A 24,268-nucleotide genomic window follows, 5' to 3' on the forward strand; every position below is an offset into this window, starting at 1 on the left:
TCAAAGCGCCAGCGCTATAAACTCACATGAAATAAAATTAAACACAATTTAATTCATAACGATGATCTTGTAATAACTAGACCTGACAAGGGTAATGGTGTTGTACAATTAGATAAAAATACTTATGTTGGGAAGATGGTGGACATTTTAAATGACAGGTCAAAATTTGCTCCGTTAACATCTGATACTTGTTCGTATCTTCTGAAATATGAAGATAAGGTTAACAGGTTCCTAAGGAAATTAAAGAATAATGGTGTCATTGAAAACGGAACTTTCCAATCTCTATACTGCTCGGGATCTAGGCCAGGAATTATGTACGGACTGCCAAAGGTTCACAAAAATAATTGTCCTTTGAGACCTATTTTGTCTGCTTGTGGGACGCACAATTATAATACAGTATAGCTAAATTTTTGGTTCCGGTAATAGCCCCAATAACAGTGAATGAATATACAGTGAAGGATTCTTTTTCATTTGCTAAAGAAATTTCAAACTTAAACTTGGGAAAATGTACAATGGCAAGCTTTGACGTGGAGTCTCTTTTCACTAATATTCCTTTGACTAACACAATAGATATCTGCGTGGAAGGGCTGTTTGGAGACGAAGAACATGTGAATGGCTTTACAAGAAAGGAGATGAAGGAACTGCTGGGATTGTCTGCTAAGGATTGTTTGTTTTTATTTGATAAAAAAGTTTTATGTACAGGTTGATGGTTGTGCTATGGGTAGCCCTATGGGACCTAGTCTCGCAAATGCCTTTCTTGCCTATTATGAAAAAATCTGGTTAAATGAATGCCCTACTGATTTTAAACCTCTTTTTTATAGACGGTATGTCGACGACACGTTTTTATTATTTCGTAGCCCAAGTCATGTCCAATTGTGTTTAAACTATTTGAATTCCAAACACCAAAATATAAATTTTACTAGTGGAGCGGAAATGGATGGTAACATATCTTTCCTTGACATCAACATTCATAAATTTGGTACTGGGTTTAACACATCTGTCTACAGGAAACCAACGTTCACAGGCTTATGCACTAAATTCTCCTCTTTTATTCCTATACAATATAAGAGAAATCTTATCTGTACTCTCACTTATAGAGCGTATAACCTTTGCTCTAATTACCTCAACATTCATAAGGAACTGACTTATATTAGAAAACTACTTTATAACAATGAATTCCCGTATAATTTTACTGATACTTATATAGGGAAAACACGAAGCAAACTCACGCTACCACCTTGCGAAAGGAAACTAATTGCTCCTCGGAAAAATATCTTCTTTTCTATTCCATATCTGGGGTCCCACAGTTTTAAAATACGAAATCATTGCAGTAGAATTGTGCGTGAATTTTATCCTCAGGTATCATTGAAGAACGTGTTTTCCCCCTCAAATGCTATGAGCAAATTTTTCAAATTTAAAGACCGGGTCTCAGATGATCTTTGTTCAGGTGTCATATACAAATATAAGTGTGATCGCTGTAATGCATCGTATATTAGAAAAAGTGAAAGACATTACCGTGCAAGATTGTCTGAGCACTTCGGTCGTTCACCTAGAACGGGTAATTATATGGCAAAACCACCCCATTCAGCCATCAGAGACCATTCCGTAAGTGAGGACCACCCAATGTCCAAGGGAAATTTTTCCATCTTAGCCACTTCGCAGAGTAACCTCGACTTAGTAATAATGGAGGCAATATTCCAGCACAAACTGAAACCAAACCTGGGCCGGGCAACATATGAATTAAATTGTGTTTAATTTTATTTCATGTGAGTTTATAGCGCTGGCGCTTTGATCTTTTATTTTGTATTTAGATTGATTTTATAGTTTTATGTTAATTCCTTATTTTATTTCATAAAGTTTTTGTATGTTCATTTTAAATTTTCTGTTTTAAATATTCATCATACTATGTTTGAACTTATACAATGTATCCTATTTTAGGCTCTGATGATAGAAATAGATTTTCCGAAAGCTAAGCAATAAAGATGTATATCATAACTCACATGGGAGGAAGGAAGGGAAGGGAAAAAGGGTAGCAAGGAAAGGGGAGTAAGGGGGAAACTTGTGTCGCTTGCAATTACTTCCCTCGGGCTACTCGGGGCCTTAGCTCTAAATTTGTTGCAGGGAGGAAATCACTGGTCCGATGGAGAAGGCGTTCAGGGACTTCCTCGTGCAGTCTTTCAGGTAGTGGGCCGTAAAGGTGGACTGCCTGGACCTGTGCCTGATCGCAAGATTTGGCCTACTGCCATGTTGCCATCAAATGCCCAAGAAGTGCTAAGACCCCTAATATCATGGGGTCTTGGGGTACCCGGGATTGCAGACCCCTCACTGGCGTAAGCTCTATTGATGACTTACCGAAACCAGAAGGAGATCGTGTTCTTTGACACTGCCTTCTTTACTGGGCCTGAGGAGACAAACAGACTTTTGATGCCCGGCCGGAGTCTGGCTGTTCTGCTAAGGTATTTCCTAACCGTTCTCACTGAGCAAGTCTTCCAGGTTGTCCGAGTGAGGGATCGCCAGGACCGAAAACCCCTTGAACCTCGGGTCTGCAATGGCCGGGTTGTGTTTTGGCCACAAATTCAGGCAGAAACTTAAAGGACAGGTCCTTCCACCCTTTCAAGTGCGAGACCTCGAATGACAAGCCGTGGAGCTCACTCACGCGTTTGGCTTAGGCCAGAGCTAGCAAGAACACTGTCTTGAGGGTGAGGTCTTTATCTAGGATATCCTTGAGGGGTTCGAAGGAAGGCCTTGTCAAAACCTTGAGAACCTTGGCCACGTCCCACTGCGGGACCCAAGAGGCGCGGGGGCAACAAGACTGCTCAAAACTTCCAATGAGCATGGAAATCTGGCGAGAGGCCCCCAGGTCAATGCCTCTGAGTTGAAAGACCTGCCCCAGGGCTGCTCGGACCCCCTTAATGGCTGGAATGGAGACCCCCAGGTCGTCCCTCTGGTGGACAAGGAAGTCTGCAATCTTGTGGACTGATGCATCCAGAGGCCTCAGATTCTGCGTGGCATACTATTTCACAAACGTGACCCACTTGGCTTGGTACTGGGCCTGAGGAGACAAACAGACTTTTGATGCCCGGCCGGAGTCTGGCTATTCTGCTAAGGTATTTCCTGACCGTTCTCACTGAGCACAGGAGCAAGTCTTCCAGGTTGTCCGAGTGAGGGATCGCCAGGACCGAGAACCCCTCGAACCTCGGGTCTGCAATGGCCAGGTTCTGTGTTTTGGCCACAAATTCAGGCAGAAACTTAAAGGACAGGTCCTTCCACCCTTTCGAGTGCGAGACCTCGAATGACAAGCCGTGGAGCTCACTCACCCGCTTGGCTGAGGCCAGAGCTAGCAAGAACACTGTCTTGAGGGGGAGGTCTTTATCTAGGATATCCTTGAGGGGTTAGAAGGAAGGCCTTGTCAAAACCTTGAGAACCTTGGCCACGTCCCACTGCGGGACCCAAGAGGCGCGGGGGCAACAAGACTGCTCAAAACTTCTGATGAGCATGGAAATCTGGTGAGAGGCCCCCAGGTCGATGCCTCTGAGTTGAAAGACCTGCCCCAGGGCTGCTCGGACCCCCTTAATGGCTGGAATGGAGACCCCCAGGTCGTCCCTCTGGTAGACCAGGAAGTCTGCAATCTTGTGGACTGATGCATCCAGAGGCCTCAGATTCTGCGTGGCACACTACTTCACAAACGTAGCCCACTTGGCTTGGTACACCACGATCGAGGACTTCCGCAGATACCCTGACATCCTCGAAGCTGTCTTCTCCGAGTATTCTTCTTTCCTTAATAGACACTCGATAACCTCCACGCGTGTAGCTGGAGGCACAGAGGGTTTTCGTGAAACCTTTCAAAAGTGGGGCTGGTGCAGCAGATCTTCCCTTATTGGTAGGGGCCATGGAGGAGGGATGGCCAGGTCCTGTAGATCCGCAAACCACTCCCTCTCCGGCCACCAGGGCGCTAACAAAGTCATCATCGTTGCCCTTGATTATCCGAGTCTGTTGAGCACCTGCCTGAGAATCCCGAAGGGGGGAAAGGCATACGCGTCGAGTCCGTCCTATGAGTGCTGGAAGGCGTCCTCGAACGTTGCTGCCGGGTCTGGCACAGGAGAATAGAACACGGGGAGCTGCGTGTTGAGCCTTGTGGCGAACAGGTCTATCACCGGTGAGCCCCACAACTGTAGGACCTTCTGGGCCACTTGTGGTTGTAGGGACCACTCCGACCCCACTACTTGCCCTGCTCTGCTGAGGCCGTCAGCTAGAACGTTTCTCTTCCCCGGAATGAACCTGGTTGTGAGAATGATGTGTTTCCTCTCGGCCCATTCCAGGATCCGAGCCGTGAGATCACACAGCTCCCTTGACCTCAATCCTCTTTGTTTCTTTATGTAGGCCACCACGGTGGCGTTGTCGCACATGAGGGCTATTGTGTTTCCCCGTAGCCAATGGGCGAATATTGCGAGGGCCTTTTCAACCGCCAGGAGCTCAAGCAGGTTTATGTGGAGGAGCTTCTCCTCCGGGGACCACTTTCCCTTTGCTGTCGCTTCGAGCAGATGGGCTCCCCACCCCACTCCTTTGACGCGTCCGTGAAGAGCAACATCTCCGGAGGAGCGGACGCGAACGGCACACTCCGTGGGGTGTTTGCCCTGTCGGACCACCAGAGGAGCATGTTTCTGGTGGCTGGAGTCATCATGACTAAGGACTGAGCCGGGTCTCCCGGTGACCAGAGGTCCTTCAGATTCCACTGGACCGGCCTCAGCTTGAGCCTCCCATGAGGAACTAGCTTCTCCAGCGAGACCAGGTGGCCCACGAGTCTCTGTCAATCCTTGGCTCTCATTGATGCATTTGCTAAGAATGGTCGAATTATATGGTCCAGATTGTCCAGCCTATCTTGAGAGGGGAATGCCCTTGCTACCTGGGAGTCCAGGACCATCCCTAGGTATGTCTGGTGGTGGGGACCTATTGGGACTTCCCTAGATTGATGGTAACCCCCAGTTCTCTGCAGAACTGTAACAGCTTTGCCCCCTGATCCTTTAAGGCTGCCTCTGAGGCTGAAAGCAGCAACCAGTTGTAGAGATACCTGATCAGCCTGATGCCCTGATTGTCTGCCCAGGCTGATACTATGGTGAATACCCTCGTGAACACCTGAGGTGCCGTTGACAGGCCGAAGCAGAGGGTCCTGAACTGTAGAGACTGGGTTCCCCACTTCACCCTGAGGAACTTCCTGCTGAAGGGGTGTACGGGGATCTGAAAGTAGGCGTCTTTGAGGTCCAGGGACATCATGAAATCCCCTTCCCTCAAAGCTGCCAGTACCGACTTCGGCGTGTGCATCTTGAAGGACGTCTTCTTGATGAACTTATTCAGGGAAGAGCCTGCTGTAGAACCCCGGGGACGATTCCCGGACGGGTTGCAGTGCTCCTTTGTCCAACATGGCCGACACCTCCTCCTGCAAGGCTGCTCTCTTCATGTGATCCTTGGGGGCCAGCCACTCCGCCCGATGCTCGGGAATCAGAGGGAGAGGCTCTGTCAGGAATTGGATCCTGTATCCCTCCCTGAGGACCGTCACGGACCATGGATCTGCACCGTTGTCCCGCCATGCTTGCCAATGGTATTTGAGGCATCCCTCCACCTGTGGCGTGGGAAGGTGTAGGGGGCCTCTCTTCCTATCTCCTTCTGGGGAGACGTTTTGAGCGGCCTCGTCTCGAGCCCGAGTATTTTTGTCTAAAGGAGGCCTGGGCTGGGGCACCACTTAAGCGGGAGGGCCGAGGGGACTGATGCCAGGAAGGGGAGGGGGCCTCCTGTCTAGCTGGTGGTGTAGGCAGGTAGGAACCGTCCACAGACGGTCTTCTATGCGGAGGACGTCTTGTTGTTGGCTTCCTAGGCTCAGCCGAGTCTTTCAGTTTCCCCACTCTTTCCATGGTTTCTGCTACCGTCTGTAGGGGGAACAGGGTCTTACCCCACACCGGAGCATTCCTAAGGCATTTGGCCTCACGTTCGTGGAGTCTACTGGGGAGCCTGTTAAGCACCGTATCTCTCCTTCTTAAGATCCAGTTTGCTATCTGAGTCAAGGACTGGAACGTTAAGAACTTCATGGCTTTGCCCCCAGAGCGTATGAGCTCATGCAATAGAGCTTGATTCTCAGGCATCGAGAGATCGTGGAAGAGTCGAAAACCTGCTAAGGTGCATGCCCACCAGTCCAACCAGGAGGCCACATTGATGATGTCCTGAGACGTGTCCGCCATCATAGTGGCCTCCGCCTGAGAGAAGACCACTGGGGCAGTAAGGATCCTGTCATCCGTGCTGCCCTGGCTCAGAGCCACGACGGCTTCTTCCATTGTCCAAGGCCCCGCAGGCAGCCCGACTGGCACAAAACATTTATTCTGAGTCCTCAGTCCAGGCAGGAGCTTGAAGGATCCTTGAGCCCTGAGGGAGTTCTTGTGCCCCGAGACAAACCGGTCGACGTGGTCCATGCCCAGGGACACGTCTGGAGCCACTGGTAGGGTCAAGGATGGTTTCTGCTGTACCGGGTTGTCCACCATCATACCCAAACCCGAAAGCCAGGCCTGCTCTGAGGACGGTTTGGATTCGTCTAGCCTGTGGTGGTGCCGAATCAGTGCCAATACTTTCCTGTAAGAGGATACTTCATCAGTCGAATATTCTCCAGCATCTACTAAGCCCGCTACCACATGATCCTCCGTGTTGGCTGCATCTTCGATAACGGATGGATCCGTGGGGGCAGCCGTATCCGTGACATCCGGCCGGCTCGATGGAGCGGCTGCCTCCATCAAGCATGGAGCCCTCGAGGAGGAGGTAGCCGTCATGGGTCTACCCCCTCCCGGAGGAATCCGTGGGGAGTGACTGTCCTGCTGTGCCAGCGGCTGCATCCGATGCCTGGAAAGAGCTGGTGAGACTTTGGGTGTGGGAACAATGCTGCCGGGCTGAGCCAGCGGCTGCCTCCCCTGAACGGATGGTGCCGGTGACTTGCCGGGCAAGAGCAAGGGAAAGTTAGTGTGTGCCAACGAAGACACACTAGGCAAGGGCACGGAAGCGGCTCCAGCCGCCGCCGAGGAAGGCACTGGACCGGCAAGAGCCCTGTTCGACCCGCAAGGGGGAAAAACTACTTTACCTAATTTTGCCCTCTTCTTTCTGGAACTCTTCTTCTTCTTCTTGTTCTTCTTTGCAACTTTGGCCTTCTTCATAGACGGGCCTGAGTTCGAGCTCGACTTCTTCCTCTTCTACTTCTTTTTCTTTTTCCTCATCTCCCGGTCGCTGGAGTCTTCCAACGAAGAAGAGCTGGAGGATGAGGTAACGTCCGAGGAAGACGTAGAAGAAGAAGAGCTATCCGAGTCCTCTGAATTCTCTGCCGCCAACATGGGGGCTTGCAATTATGCTACCGGGGTGTCGGGTTGCATGAAATCAAGAGGTAGCGCAACAGAAGGCGCCGTGGGAATGAGTAGTGACCCACGTGAGGCAAACCAGCCAAAAAACTCTTCTTCTAGCCGCATGGGTGACCTGAAGGGCGTCCTTGGCGCCGCCCACACAATGGAGTCGGGGTCCGAAGAGCACGTGGCTCGTCTTTGCCTGTCTTGGTCGCCCCCTGAAATCGCTGTACCTGAAAAACACTGCCACGATGGAGGGGAAGGAGCTGGTGTTCCTAACCTCCCCCACACCGGGTCTTGCAGGCACCAGTACCTCGTCTACAGGAAACACTCCCGTAACAACAGCAGACTCCTCACTCGTCTGCGTAGGCACAATGCAATTTGATTCATAAAAATCAGACTCATAGGGAACAGCAATGGGCTGCTTCCGCGCAACTGACTTACCTCGTCCCCTACTCTGGGTAGGGGAAGGGGAAGGGGAACCACTCTCCGAAGGAACTGAAGGAGACGTTAACGGAGACACGAGACCAGGCTTCCTCGGTGACCGCTTCGATGCCTTCTTTTTCTTGGTGCCGTGCAAAGCCCATTGCAGTTCCGGCCAGGAAACACACTCCGGACACCTGGAGGCAGGCGAGTGCACTTTGCCTCGACACGTGGTGCACAATGTGTGCGGATCGATGTTCACCTTGGAGAGCCATGCCCCGCATGACACACCGGCCTTTGGACCGGGACAACGACGTTGGGATTCCATAAGGGTAATCACAAGTAACACAAGGAAGGGATAGGATTGGGAAAAAACACACACATATATATATATATATATATATATATATACATATATATATATATATATATATATATATATATATATATATATATATATATATATATATATATATACACATTATATATATATATATATATATATATATATATATATATATATATATATATATATATATATATATATATATATAAATATATATATATATATATATATATATACATTATATATATATATATATATATATATATATATATATATATATATATATATATATATATATATATATATATAAAGGGATGGGAAGAGGGGGCTGGGAACCCCCTCTCCTGTATTATATACTTCTGTGAGATGTAGTACGATAGAGTAAAAGATATGAGATTGAAAGTGTTTAGGAATAGAAGGATGGATATATTGGCTTTGTGTGAGACAAGGATAAAAGAGAAGGGTGAAGTGATGTTAGGTAAAATGACTGGTAGTGTCTGGGATTGAAAGGGGAAGAGCAAGAGAGGGTGTGGCTTTATTGCTGAGTGAATGGATGACAGGTAAAGTAGTGGAATGGAAGGAGATATCATCTAGGTTAATGTGGGTAAGGTTTAGGTTTGGTAGGGAATGTTGGGCTTTTGTTAGTGCGTATGGGCAAGGTTGTGAGAAAAGTGAAGAAGAACGGAATGAGTTCTGGAATGAATTAACTAGGTGTGTAGAAGGACTGGGTAGAAGGAATTATGTACAGTAGTTGTTATGGGTGCTGGAGAGGTAGGTGTCACTGGGAAGTATGGAGTACCAGGTGAAAATGAGAGTGGTGACAGACTGGTGGATGTGTGTTGAGCAAGAGCTGGTGATAAATTCTAGCTATTTCAAAAAGAAAGATAAAAACAACTATACATGGGTAAGAAAGGCAAATGGAAGAGTGGTAAAAAGGGTGTTAATGGATTGTGTGTTTAGGGGTATGGCTAACGGTATGTCTGATCATTTTTTGGTGGAAGGAAAATTAGTTGTAGCAAGAGTGGGGGAATAGAGTGGGGGATGTAAAAGGGAGCTAGGGAGGGTTGAAGAGTTAATAAAACCTGAGGTAAAAAGTGAATATCAAGAAAGGTTGAAAATGGCAGATGACAGAGTGAAAGTAAGAGAAACTGGTAATTTAGAGAAGTGGAAGTTAGTAAAAGAAAATTTTGTTGGGATTGCAAGCGATGTGTGTCAAGAAGTTTGTTGGAGGCAGCATGAGGAAGGGCAGTGAATGGTGGACTGAAGGAGTGAAGGTATAAGTGGAAGAGAAAAAGAGGGCATTTGAAGAATGTTTGCAGAGTAATAGTGTAGAGAAGTATGAAAGATGTAGAGAGAAAACTGTGGAAGTAAAGCGCAAGGTAACTGAGGCAAGGAGGGCGGCTGACCTGAGGTGGGGTCAGAGATTGGGTCGTTCACATGAAGAGAATAAGATGTAGTTTTGGAAAGAAGTGAAAAGAGTAAAGAAGGCTGGTTCAAGAAGTGAAGAGAGTAAGGAAGGCTGGTTCGAGTGAAAGATGGAAACGGAAGGAGCGTAACAATGTCCCCAATGTTGTGTGCTCTGGGTCAAAGTGTCAGAGGAGGATCTGGATTTAGTGCAAGGTCAATGACCTTGTGAATACAGGCAAAGTTGGTGTTCTTCGTGATCCTCCTCTTGACCTTCCCTGTGCTGATGAAGAGTGTTGACACTCGGGGCAAGCTCTTGTAGTTTCCTTGAGGAAGGGCCTCCAGTTTCTCTTTGGCAGAGTAACTGTTAATCTGGATCATCGATGATGTTGCGAAGGACTCCCAGACAGAAGGATTCGGATTCTGGGATCTGAGCTGCCAGAAACTAAGTCGAGCATTACTTGGTCCATCGTCGTGAATGAGAGATGTTAAGGGTGTCCCATGGGGTTTGCCGACATTTTTAGCAGAGGCCACCACGAGCAGACGACCTGTCATCAAGGTCAGGAGACTTCTGCTGCTTGGGGTCCTGGAACGAGGTTTCCTTTCCAACTAGGGTTTATAGTTAGTAAGTTGGCCAGGGCACTAGCCACCCGTTGAGATACTATTGCTAGAGAGTTATAAGTCCTTTGACTGGCCAGACAGTACTACATTGGATCCTTCTCTCTGGTTATGGTTCATTTTCCCTTTGCTTGCACATACACTGAATAGTCGGGCCTATTCTTTACATATTCTCCTCTGTCCTCATACACCTGACAAGACTGAGACTACCAAACAATTCTTCTTCACCCAAGAGGTTAACTACTGCACTGTAATTGTTCAGTGGCTACTCTCCTCTTTATAAGGGTAGAAGAGACCCTTTAGCTATAGTAAGCAGCTCTTCTAGGAGGACACTCCAAAATCAAACCATTGTTCTCTAGTCTTAGGTAGTGCCATAGCCTCTGTACCATGGTCTTCCACTGTCTAGGGTTAGAGTTCTCTTACTTGAGGGTACGCTCGGGCACACTATTCTATCTTATTTCTCTTCCTCTTGTTTTGTTAAAGTTTTTATAGTTTATATAGGAAATATTTATTTTAATGTTGGTAATGTTCTAAAATTTTCTTGCCTTGTTTCCTTTCCTCACCTGGCTATTTTCCCTGTTGGAGCCCTTGGGCTTATAGAATTCTGCTTTTCCAATTAGGGTTGTAGCTTAGAAAGTAATAATAATAATAAGGGTCCGTCAGCTCGAAATTCGTTATGAGGGGCAATGCTGTCGTGGCGAAAGGTTCATTCTTTCCGGTCTGAAGGCGAGGCTCAAAGACTAGAGGTCCTTTTCCTTGCCGAGACCAAGAGAAGCTTTGAACACGAAGGTAACTGAAGAACACCCCTAATGCTGGCATAGTGGTATCGAGGGGAGGGATACCCCTTCTATGATACCAACTTACAGTCCACTTAGCCTGGATTGGCCGATGCCAAAGACCTATCCAGGTATCAAGACATTCTCTTTGCAACCTGTAGCAGGAGAGACTCCCTGAGAGAGGAGGAGTTAGATAGTCTCCAAGAGTGAAGTTATAGTGAAGATACTGCTTTGTGGAAGATGTTCACATGTGACTGTTTAGAGTCGCTAAGGAGGTTCTCTCGGATTCTTTGTCAGAAGTTGCAGATGAGCTGCCTAGGCATGAAGAGTCTGCTGGGCAAGACAAATCTTGCTGACAGGACGAGTCTGATGGCCTGTTACCGAAAATTAAAGGTGGAAATGAATTAATCGAATTCCCGTAGGATCTTTCAGGATCTACGTCATTAGGAGAGACGAGTCTTCTAACAATACAAGACTGTTAATGACGAGGCCTGTTGTGATGGGCAATGGTGAAGAATGGGCGAACCCAATTCCAGTGGGAGGAATCCCCCGAAGGGGAGACCAACTAAGAGAAAGAAGCTTCTCTCGTGGATGGGAAAGGCGGCCACCGTTTGCTGCCGCTGTCAGCGATCCTTCCATCTAGCAGGAATATTGCTGCATAGTGGCTGGTGGAGGAACCCACTCCTTCGGCAGGGAAGTGGATGAATCCCTCTTTTCACTGGAAGAATTCCCCGAAGGGGTGACAAAGGGAGAAGGAAGTCTTTTCTGCAGACGAGAAAGACACAATCAACATCTGCTGCTGTAGTTGTTGACTCTCCCTACCACAGAACGGAGAGTTCCAGCACCTAGAGACAATCCTTTTGGTCGTACCCTCTGTTTCCCATCCTTGAGTTCTAGCCCAAGTCGAAGGTTGTAAGAAAAGTGAGCCAGAGCTCAAAATGGGATCCCCTCAAAGGGCGGTGATACCTCTTCCCCACAGGAAGGTTGCCCTCATCTCTGACAGGTTTAAGAGGCAGTCCCGTTCGAGAGCGTGGAACAGCATGTAACCCCCTTTTCTTTGATGCATCTGGAGGGAGAAATAAATTCTGTGAAGAACCGAGGAGATTGACTCGCTGGATGAGATACCCATCTTGCAACCTCTCTATGAAGATAGTCACTTACTCAGATATCGTAGAGAACCAGATGAAAGGAAGATACCTAGTGCCGAAGGACCTGGGATCTAGCTGTTCCTGAAAGGGTTGAATTCGACAGAGACTGATGTGGTCTTGTCGAACCTGCGGAAGTTTCTGATGTAGGACTAGCAGCGAAGGCATTTTCTTCCACCCACGAGACGTCATCTCGGGGTGGGTCGTGGCCGGATAAAGAATGCCTGACCCCCTCTGCAGGTCTCATAATCCTTGATGAGGAGTTCTGCAGTGTCTTAAGAGTCCTTAGACTCTTTCCTTGGAGGAAAGAAGATCTAGCACGGATAGTTTCGGTAGAACATCCTTATGTCGGTCACCCATTGGAGGAAGGATCGTATCTTTCACAGGTTTCAGGGCTACCCTGAGTTTTCGAGGGACCTTATCGATGGCGAGGGCTGGTAAGAGTCAGATAGGGACTCTTCCCTGTGCAAAACTACCACCCGGACTGCTGGCTGAGGAACAGAAGGACAAGAAGGAGTGGATACAATGACGCTTGATCTTCCCTTGGACATCCTGACAGGGTTTAGCTCGACCCTGGATGAGTCTACCTCATCAGTGACTCCTCTTTTCTGCTTCAGGGGAGAGGAAGAAACCGAAGTTCCTCTGCGGGAAGGAACCATGGCTTTCGCTTTGGGTCCATAGAAGGTGAGGAAGACTCCTCTAGGGAGATCCCGGGAGTAACCGACGTTCAAGAAGGTGGGATACTTGTCCCGAAGGCTTGTGAGACAGTCCAATCAAAGCTCCTTACCAATAGCTCCACTATCGTAAAGTTCCCCTGGAGGGAACGATGAAAGGGGCTTCGTAAGGTAGTCTTTTCCACTGTTGAAGAAGCTCTGGAGGAAGGCTGCATTGTTGATGTCCCGTTCCGAGGAAAGGAATCGGTTATTTGAACTCCTGCTGCTTAGATGTCTTGCCTTGTTCCACTATCTCTACACGATGTTCTGCGCTTGTAGGGAGGAGAACAACGGGGAGAAGATTTACGTCTCTCTGGAGGGAGCTCGGAAGCTCAAGGAGGAGAAGGTTTAGACAGCTTCTCTTCCTGCGAACGGAGCCATTCATTAGAGTGTCGTTCTGGCAAATGTTGGCGATGATCGGGGCCTGGTTCCTGGGGTCGCTGTACTGTGGCAGTGAGGTCACGCGTAGCTGTCCGTCGGTGAGCTACTGATGGGGACTGCCAGTCATTTGACGATCGTCTAGGCAATCGAAGAGCAGCGCGAGGCTGGTGTCACTTGCCTTCCGCTCATTGAGAGCAGCGCGTCATTGGTGAAAGACGAGAAGGTGACTGTCGAGCAGATAAAGACTACTGACGAGCTGGCGAGTGGAGGACTGCTGGCGATCGCTGAGTCAGTGATCACCGCGCTTACGATCGGTGACCCTTAAGAGAGCGGTAAACAGCTGGAGAGGATCGCAAACGAACCACCGTCGACAAACGACAAGCAGCAACCTGTAGACGTGTCGGTGATGGAAGATCAACCGGATGGATGGAACCCGCTGGAGAGCCACAACCTGGAGTTTGTCGTCGAGCAGATGGCAAGGAGATATGGTATGTCGAGCACCGTGAAGCTAGCGAATGACGAAACAGCGAAGAGTCCACAGGTACGAGAACCAGGTGGGGTATAAAGTGCCAAGGGTAATCCTCGTGCATTACCCCAGTCGTCGATGGAGAGTGCTGGGTTAGGTTCACAGAAGGAAAACCGTGTTAAACTTCTTCAACTCTACGTGGGAGGGCTACCGAAGTACCGTAAGCCCAAGAGAGAGGTGAGAGGATGATCTATGTCATCCGGATGAGAGACTCTTGGGAGTAGCTCCTTTAACTCTACGTGGAGGTAGGAAGGAGAGAGGATGATCTTGTGCTGGCTTAGTGATGAGCAGGAGCTGGCGAACATCAATCGTCAAGTTGACGAACAGAGAGCTGTCGCCTCTCAAGAATGGTGAAAGACGAATCATCGAACAGCGATTGGTGATCGATGCAATTGGTAAGAAGCTGGAGATCGTCTAGCCATTGAATCGGTGATTGGCAAGTTGGCGAATCGGAGATCTGGTGACCTGCAAGCAGACAATCAGCGATATTTGAACTTGCGATTAGCGATCGTTGAGTTTACAAACAGCGAGTTGGCAACTGACACTCTGCCAGCTGAAAAACAGCAGAATGGTTCCACAATTGGTGAGTTGGCGATTGGTGAGCTACAGATTGGTGATTGGCGGGCTAGAAATCGGTGATCAGCGAGCTGATGATCGGAAAACTTACGATTGGTGTGGAATCGGTGATTGGCGAGACTGGAGGTTGACGATTGGAGAAAGACGAGCTAGCAATCGGCGATCAGTGAGCTAGAAATCGGCGATCGGCAAGCTAGAAATTGGCTATTGCCGGGCTAGAAAGATGCAATCAGTGTTCGGCGGGCTGGCAATCGGCGAGTTGGAGACAAGCTGGAGATCAGCAGGCTGCAGTTGCGCAGCTAGATGATGAGCAGGAGACTGACAAGCAGGTGATTGCTGAGCAGATCAACGAGCAGCTGGTCAGCGAACAGCCGAATGATGATCTAGAGACAGGATGTGCCCTTAAGAAGGGCGAACATTCCCGCTGAGGCTCGCAAACGAGTCATCGACGGTGCGTCATGAATCGGGGTTCATTGACGAGCAGGAGAGTCCAAAGATATAGGCGAAGATCAGGAATCAGTAGAATCAGGACAGAATCTCCTGCAAAGAGGAGAGCTACAGTGACAAGGCTGAAGAGCTGAAGAGGCGTCTTTTTGCTGAAACCGAGGGAGTGCCTCTAAGGTGAAGCGGCGGAGGAGTACAGTGGGGTCTACGACCACGGTAACAAACCCCCCGAAGGGGTAGGAGGATCAGCAAGCTGATCAGGAGCAGCAGGCCTCTGAAGAGAAGACTATGTGTGGCCTCTCTCACGAAAGAGAGGTGATCACTCGCAGAAGAGACTTGTCTCGGACTTTGCTCTGCCCCCGAAGGAAGAGTCGACTCAGCAAAGGGGGGAGTGTAGTTTGTGGCGAAGAAACTGCAAAAGCAATTAGCAAGATGAGCTGTAGAAGATGAACTTCCGTTCATCTTCTACTCCTTTCCCTCGGAAGGGAAAGGAGTCCAACTCCTGGAGACGGACCTCCAGGCAGCGCTCTTTACTTCCCATCAACAAGCCTTATTCAAGTTGAAGGTCTACATCGAGCGCTACCTGAGAAAATGTAGCTGGAGCTAGTTCCTCGAAGTTGGAGTGCTGATCAGGAGCTGGCACAAGAGAACAAGAAAGTGACGGCGCAGTAACAGCAGACTCCACAGGAATGAATGGCACTGCTCTTCCACTTCAGCTATCTTAGCTGAAGGAAGAAGTACAGCATCCCTAACTGAGGAAAAATAAAAACAAATTATGCAAGAAAAAACTCCCTCGAGAGAAGTATCTAATCTGTGGACGGGGAAGGTGTACCCCCAGAGAATAGACACAAATTAAGGACTGCGCACTGCCTTCCTGGCTAAATCGACGGGAGAAGGAGAGCGGCAGCGTAAAAAACTGTAATAAAATAAGAATTACAATTAATTAAAACAGCTGACAAAACAAACTACTTTGGAGAACCACTCAACCCTCCGGTGGGAAGAGGGTTCTCTGAGAGGAAGCGCACAAGCTAAGGTTATATGCACCCTCTGCCGGGAAGCAGAGTCAAAACTGAAAAATCAAATTACAAACAGTTATTATTTCTCTTAATTAATGTAGAAAACCACTCGGAAGCACAACCTAACCTGTGAACGGGAAAGGTGTAACCCCCCCAGAGCATCGCTGGCAGCATTGTCAATGAGAGAGAGCAATACCGAAGTCAAGCCCCGTGAAGGCCGCAAGCAGATACCATCTAAGAACGCGTAGAGGGGAGGGCGACAATAACAGTGGAACAGAGGAGAATCCAAACGATGAGGACTCCCCTAAGGGGGCAGCCGAGTAACTCAGATGGCCACCCGCCTATGGGATATCCGTTGTCCAAGGGAGGAAGGTCGTAAGGGAATGTTTTCCGCCCATGAAAACCTGCCACACTACTCTGTCACACAAACAACAATATTCACTGTAAAGAAAGCTTAAAATGAATATAAAAACAAAGAATGTTTTCATATATGCTGATTAAAATGAAAATAAAACTAAGATTAAAAATTCAAAAGGCCGCTAAATTGAAGAGCGGAAAGACATCTCTCTCCCCAAGCCCAAAGCAAAGTGAAGCACAGTCACAGGTGTGTGAGTTAGAGGGGTAGCTAGGTAATCCCCTACCCCCGGCTAACTAGCAGGATGGGTAGTTAACCCTCCCTAAACGTCTAATGGTTCATCTTTCAGCTTTGCCGAAAGTAATACAGTACCTCTATAGATAGCATTGGTTTGTATTCTAGTTATGGAAAAAATAAAAAATAACAAACCTTTTTTGAATTGCTTTCTCTTCCTCTTTCCGGTTTTCTATATCAATCTCAATCATACGATGAATATCATAGGGGTATGTTACTCTTTCCCTTTCCTTGTGCAGTTCCATCTCTTGTTTACTGGGCCACAGTAACCCAACATTAATACCACTGGCCGAGCCATATTCCCCATACAGTCTTCGTAACCTCTGTAGAGAATACACTTGTTTCTGATCCTCTGTTAATTGGGGAGCCTGAAAGTGATAGGAAAAGAAATTATTCTTAATAGCTTTTGTTAAAACTCTAAATTTAAATTCTAAAACTAGGTAATCAACTCATTCCATCTAATTCTATGGGTTCCTAGGTAAACAATGAGATAGTATATGTTAGAATGGTAAACTATTGTCTCAAAAGTTGTTTTAATGTTAACTATCGTCTTTATAGTGCTACCACCTGGCGATTATTTTTGTTAATGGTTTTAGGCATTTTCGGTTGTCTTACATTCTTGGCTGTATAAGTGTGAGAATAAATTTTGGATGATCAACATCTTGGAGTTTTTTCCCCACAAACACCTTGTATCCAGATTTATCCGATCACGATGGTCTCAACAGTGTACTGTATATGCTCTTTACTCATATGAGATTCATTTGTTTAGTAACATGATCTGACATGTAGTAATGAAGATAACAAGAACTCTTAATAAAGAATATTTTTTAAAAATATCAGAAATTTTAAGTAATTTCTATTTTTCCTAACGATACTTACCTCGAACTACTTTCACCGAAGGACTGGTATAAACCACTCCGCTCCGACCAAATTGATTCGATTCCCACCCCCACAATGCCCGGCAGGGACCCAGCCGCCATCTTGACCTCGGGTCCTCAGTTCTCGCTCCAACCTTCGCCCACTCTCTGAGTGCCAGTTCACCAGGGGACAGATGGGAGGGCTATAACCCGAAAGTAGTTCGAGGTATCGTTAGGAAAAATAGAAATTACTTAAGATTTCTGATTTGTTCCGACAAGAGATACTTACCTCGAACTACTTTCATAGGAGACTCAGACTTAGGAGAAGGGGGTGAACTGGGACCAGGGCCACCCTGACCTCAGGGGCATGAAGCCCCCAGGTAGACGGATGGGCATACCCGGGGGGAATGAGAATCATATACCACACATTAAAAATACATCTAGCAATCAATTGATAACTCACCTATTCAAACTCACATTCGTTCCTCCCGCTCTAAGGGCACAGGGAACGCAGGGGGAGGGAATAGGTAGGGAGGGGTTCAGGAAGGATAGAGGGGGGACGTGTGTGCATCACTAACCCTATCGCAACGGAACCTCGTAGGACCTTCACACCTGCTGAAGGCCTGCCACCACCGAACCTAACGAGAAGGTATCTAACGTCCTCCTCATAACGTCCTTCAAGTAATGGTCTGTTAGGTAGATTGCCTCTTCCAGACTCCGGCCTTTAAGATCTGAGAAACTGCCATGTTCTTGGCGAAGGCCAAGGAGGTACCCAAGCCCCTAATGTCGTAAGGCTTAGCGTGCTTGGGGGGAGGCACTCCGGAAGTCTCATAAGCCCTCCTAATGACCTTTCTCAACCAAAAGGAGACCGTATTCCTCGACACTGCCTTCTTGACCAGGCCCGTGGAGATGAAGAGGGAGGAGAGACCCGGGCAGTACCTGGCTGTCCTACTCAAGTACTTTCTGACTGCTCTTACCGGGCATAGGAGTAAGTCTTCTGGGTCCCCCGAGGAAGTTATCACTGGAACAGAGAACTCCTCGAACCTTGAATCCACCACCAAGGGGTTTTGCGTCTTCGCCATGAAAAACGGAGAGAATCTAAACGAGAAGTCTTTCCACCCTTTGGAGTGGGAGACCTCGCTGGAGAGTCCGTGCAGTTCGCTCACCCTCTTGGAGGATGCCAAGGCCAACAGGAAGACTGTCTTCAACGTGAGCTCCCTGTCCAAGATATCCTTCAGAGGCTCGAACGGGGGTCTCTTCAGAGGGGTCCAGGACCCTGGCGACATCCCAAGCGGGGACTCTGGAGGCTTGCGGGGGGCATGACTGCTTGAAGTTGCGGATCAGCATGGATAACTGATCCGAGGCACTCAAGTCCAGACCTTTTAGCTTGAAAACTTGCCCCAGGGCAACCCTAACTCCCTTGACTGCTGGTACCGAGACCTTCTTCTCCATCCTCAGGAAGATTAGGTAGTCTGCTATCAGGGGGATGGAAGCCTCCAGTGACTTCACTTCCTTATTCCTTCACCATTTGCAAAAGGTAGCCCACTTGGCCTGATACCCCGCGGCAGAGGATTTTCGCAAATAGCCCGCAATGTAGGAGGCCGCTGAACCCGAGAAACCATCTCTCTTCAGCAGGCACTCGATAGTCGCCACGTGTGAAGGGAGAGCACCTGCAGGTTTTCGTGGAACCTTAGGAAGTGCGACTGACACAGGAGGTCTTCTCTTAGAGGAAGAGGCCACGGGGGATATGACGCTAGAGCCTGAAGGTCTGCAAACGTTTCAGCGCCGCCAGCTCAGCGCTGCCGATTCAGCACCAGCCATTTCAGCGCCAGACGTTTCAGCGCCGTGGAAGTGTGGAATTTGTGTGTGTGTGTGTGTTTATAAACAAAAGAAGAGGTTTTGAACAAATATTCATTGATAAAAAGTATTCATACTACTGTGTTTATAAACAATAGAAAAGGTTTTGAACAAATATTTATTGATAAAAAGTATTCATCCTACTGAATAGTTAAAATAGTCCAAATAAAGTTCCTTTTGCGTCGAATAAGCTTACGCATCGCTTGTTGGTTAGGCAGCTGTGCAATAGCAGCTTGAGACATATTTTCCAAAGATTTGTTGATTATAGTACTCGGTCCTTCGTAAGTGTCCTCGGCTCTCTGACGTGCATACGTTTTCGCCTTTTCAACTTCTACCGCCACTGCAGATGGGGGATGGGTGTGATCATTCATTTTCTTTAGAAAACGTATGAATTCTGGCACATCTACCGTCTTCATGGCATCTCCAGAACTTTACATTTGCTTGTGTTTTGCTTTCTTTATCAAATCTATATATATCCATCATGACAGAATTTCGCTCATCCTCTCTGACTCTGAACTGTATCCCCCATGGTTTCCCAAATATGACAAATTCGGAGATAATTTGTATTTTTCCTAACCATACAAAACTTAGCTATTTACATAGGGTTTGCTTTCGGCGTAGCTGAAATTGACGAGCCATTAGATTTTAACGAGGGTTTACTACCCCCGCGCTAGTTAGCAGGGGTAGGGGAGGGGTAGCTTGCTACGCCTCCCCCCTCACACACCGGTGAAATGTCTCACTTCACTTAGAGGTAGGACTTGACTTGGGGGACAGGGCTGGCGGGCAAATATGTGTAAATAGCTAAGGTTTGTATGGTTAGGAAAAATACAAATTATCTCCGAATTTGTTCCGTAACCGAAATACAAACCACGCTATTTACATTGGGTGACTTACCCCTTAGGAAGGGTGGAAAGTCCCCAGCCATACTGGCTTTGGCTTACCCGGGGACTCAGAATCCGAGTGAGTAGCACTCGAGAAAAGGAGTCCCTGCACCCCACAAGTTCCTTGCTCTGCAAGGAAACGTGTGGCCTACATAAGCTTGTGTATGAAGGAAGAAAGTGTGACTCATCCTAGGCAGTTGACCTGGAGTTCTTAGACGGAACTCTGGGTTAGGACGTTCCCAATACCACCTCGTCAGGGTATGGGGGACGCGACAGTATTATCTTAATACTCGGAACACAAGGAAGCATGGTTTACCTGCAGAGGTTTGAGGTCAGCTATGCAGAGACCAGGATGCTGCTTTCCCCAGGAGAGGGGAGGATGAAGAAAGAAGTAAGGGCCAGACATACTTCTTTCATTCATGTAGTCTAAAACCTGGTAACAATGCCCTCAACCTTCTGCTACCTGTCCAAAAAGGAGCCTGAGGTTAGACCAGCTGTTGTGTAGCCACCATAGGGCGATAGAAACGTATCGATACCCCTGTGGGTCACGTCCTGCAGGAAGTGGGCTGCGAAGGTCGCCAGACGCTTTCAGACTCCAGCTTGTAGCACCTGCGTCACTGAGTAGTCCCTCTTGAAGGCCAGGGACGTTGCGATGTATCTGACATCGTGGGCTGTAGGGCGACGTGATGGGGGAGGGTCTGGATTCAGGTCGAGATGAATGCCCTTGAATCCGGGCTGAAAAGGCATACTTGGTGACCCTCCCCTGCGTCCTTCCTGTGCTCCCAAACCGGGCTTGCACGTGAGGAGGAACTGTAGCTGTTCTTAAAGATAACCCCTCGGTTCCTTACTGGAAAGTAGGAGAAGGTCTGGGTCATCTGTTACAGAACGGAGACTTGAAATCTTGAAGGAGTCGAACCGAAGGTCCAGGACTCCAAGATTCTGAGTCTAGAAACCAACTCAGGAACGAACCTGAATGTTACCTCCCCCTATCCTCTTGAAAGGGTGGAGTCGTACGAGACCATGAAGATTGCTTACACACTTGGCCGAGGCCAGAGCGAGCAGGAGCACCGTCTTCCAAGACGGGCGACGATTAGAGGCCTGACGTAATGGTTCGCAAGAAGATCTCTTAAGGGTCTTAAGAGCCCGAACCATGCTCCATGGAGGAGGTCTCACTCCGACTGGGGGCAGGTACGTTCGTAGCTTCGCATGAGCGAAGAAAGATCCAGCGGGGAGGAAAAAGTCTATTCCTTTCAGCCTGAAGGCCAGTGTAAGGCTGAGAGATAGGCTGCACTGCCGAGAGCGGAAAACGAGTTTCCTCCGCCGATAAACAATAACTCCGTTATTGCTGGAGTAGAGGCATCAAGGGGAGAGGTACCTCTCCCACGACACCAACCACAGAAGACTCTCCACTTCGCCTGGTACAGTGAGCCCTCGCTACTTCGCGGTTCGACCATCGTGGATTCACCACTTGCGGGTTTTTTTCATAACCCATATATATAAACATATCGCGGATTTTCCGGAAATTTCGAAAATACCGCGATATCTGAAGACCCCAAATACGATATTTCGTTACCTGTAATTCCATTAATACTGTAATTAGTAATATCTGCTCTTACTGATTGTTCATTGCATTACATATGACATAATTCAGTACAGAAAGAAATAAAACACGAAAAGAGAATGTGATCATACGATAATTCAGTACTGTATACAGTACGTAGTAAAATTAAATCGAACATGAAACGCAAATCAGATGCAGTCATACCATATTAGAATGGTGTAAAGCTGCTGATGGCTACTACTGTACTACAAATGTAATGGATGTGCATCTTTTCCATGAATCTTTTGTATGTATACGTACGTAGAACTGCATCCAATAATATTCTTTGCTGCAAAAATCACATCTCGAATAAGCGTATGAGAGAGAGAGAGAGAGAGAGAGAGAGAGAGAGAGAGAGAGAGAGAGAGAGAGAGAGAGAGAGATATCCTACAACAAAACAAGCGTAAAATAGCGTACGTAAAGCTGTATTATTATTATTATTATTATTATTATTATTATTATCATTATTTATTATTATTATTATTATTATTATTATCATTACTGTATACATAGGGTACCTTGTACAGTACTTTGAATTGGTATACGTACATATAAGACGGATTGCGATTGGTTCAAGCGCTGATAGATGACGAATCAGAACCCAAGTTTTGTAATCTAGCCTGTGATTGGTGTTTTGCCCGCATCTCCAACTTCCAGCATCTTTTCACGGTCACTTTCTCTCCCGCCGTATCGCTGTGTAGACGTTGTTAAGTTATTGTGAACTTTAATCTGTGCTGTGCGTGACTGTTTTAAGTTGAACTTTTTGTTGAACTTTCTGTTAAACCCTACTGTACAATGCCTCTCAAGCGTTCTGCTTCTACTAAGGCTGGTAGTGAGCCTAAACGCCAACGAAGGATGATGACGATTGCTGAGAAGGTGACGCTTCTCGATATGTTGAAAGACGTCAGAAGTTACGCGGCCGCGGCCCGCCATTTTAGAGTCAACGAATCCACCATTCGCTATATCAAGAAGGACGAGGCGAACATTAGAAAGACGGCTACCATCACCTTTAGCAGATCAGCGAAGCGAGTCATTACCATGCGTAATAAAACGATCGTACGCATGGAAGGTGCTTTAGCAGTGTGGATTGCCAACTGCCGGAAGAAGAACATAGCCTTGGATATGAACACCATCCGAACCAAGGCTTTGAGCTTGTATGAGAATTTTGCGGCAAAGGAACCTCAAGACGACGATGGCGACCATGCTGAAGAAGATAATGATGTACGTAGATGAACCTCAACCAGGGACATCCACTGATTCCCAGCGTCAGAAACAACGTTTTTCCGCCAGCAAAGGATGGTTCGCGAAGTTTCAGAAACGCTTCGCCCTGAAAAGCGTTTCCCTGCATGGCGAGGCTGCTTCCGCTGACACTGCCGCTGCTGAAACTTACGTGAACGAGACGTTCAAGAATATTATCGCCGAAGGTGGATACAAGCCGGAACAAGTCTTTAATATGGATGAGACCGGCTTGTTTTGGAAGAGAATACCGTCGCGAACTTTCCTGTTAAAAGAAGAAGCCAAAGCCTCTGGCTTTAAAGCATTCAAGGATCGCATTACCCTCGTGATGTGTGGCAATGCTGCTGGATTTTTGCTAAAGCTGGGTCTTATTTACAAGTCGAAAAATCCTCGCGCTTTGAAAAATAAGAATAAGAATCTCCTTCCCGTGTACTGGATGCATAATCCAAAAGCATGGATTACGAAGATGCTGACCTCCAACTGGTTCCACCAGTGTTTCATCCTGCAAGTCAGTCAATATCTCTTAGAGAAGGGCTTGCCATTCAAGATCCTTCTCCTTATGGATAACGCTGGTGGACACGCAACTGACCTGTCGCGTGAAGGCGTTCAGGTTGAGTTCCTGCCACCCAACACCACGTCATTAATTCAACCGATGGACCAGGGGGTTATCAGGGCGTTCAAGGCCCTCTATACGAAGAATACCTTGGCGGACCTCGTTGCGTGTGTGGATGCTGCCCAAGAAGATGAAGATGAAGATTTTAATTTGAAGGCGTACTGGCGGCAGTACACCATAGCCACGTGCCTGCAGAACATTCAGAGGGCACTGCAGGAAATGAAACCTGCAACCGTTAATGCGAGCTGGAAGAAGTTGTGGCCCCAGATTGTTTACGACGACGAGGGATTTACTCCGTCTGAAATCCAACACTCTGCAATACGCAAATCTGTGCAGTATGCTGCGATAATTGGAGGTGACGGGTTTGGCGACATGACGACTGAAGACGTCGACGAGTTGTTGGACTGCCATTCCCAGCCGCTAACTGACGCACACCTAGAAGACCTGACGAAATCAGCCAGTGAAGAAGAGAGCGAAACACAGGAAGAGACCCAAGAAAATGTCGAAGAAACGGGCTTAACATTAGAACGGCTTGCCAAGGTCTGCAACCATATAAAGGAGGTGAAAGAAATGTTGCAAGAGTGGGACGAGGATATGGTTCGTTCTATGCAATTCTGCAACAAAATCGATGAAGACATGATTCCCTACAGGATGCTCTTAGAGCGAAAAAAGAAGCAGCGGCAGTAACTTCCGATCACAATGTTCTTCCAGCCTTGCAAAAAAGAGCCAGTTCCTCCCAGGAAGAAGTTGAAGAGGTGTCCCAGGAAAAGACACCTCCGTCTGAAGAGACGTAAAATACTATCATTGGCTGCACAGTAGAAGACATCATCAGCTTCATCA

General features: G+C 47.6%; 1 protein-coding gene across 1 annotated transcript in view; it reads right to left on the reverse strand.

Moving 5' to 3' along the window:
• Positions 1 to 24,268, reverse strand: part of LOC137617172 (uncharacterized) — a 90,262-nt gene that overhangs the window by 20,658 nt on the left and 45,336 nt on the right. The window contains exon 2 of the mRNA XM_068347039.1: positions 16,520 to 16,752. Coding sequence (XP_068203140.1) covers positions 16,520 to 16,752 — 233 coding nt within the window. The remainder of the gene's footprint in view (positions 1 to 16,519; positions 16,753 to 24,268) is intronic.

The sequence above is a fragment of the Palaemon carinicauda genome, chromosome 2 (genome assembly GCF_036898095.1).
Source record: "Palaemon carinicauda isolate YSFRI2023 chromosome 2, ASM3689809v2, whole genome shotgun sequence".
In the NCBI taxonomy this organism is placed as follows: Eukaryota; Metazoa; Arthropoda; class Malacostraca; order Decapoda; family Palaemonidae; genus Palaemon; species Palaemon carinicauda.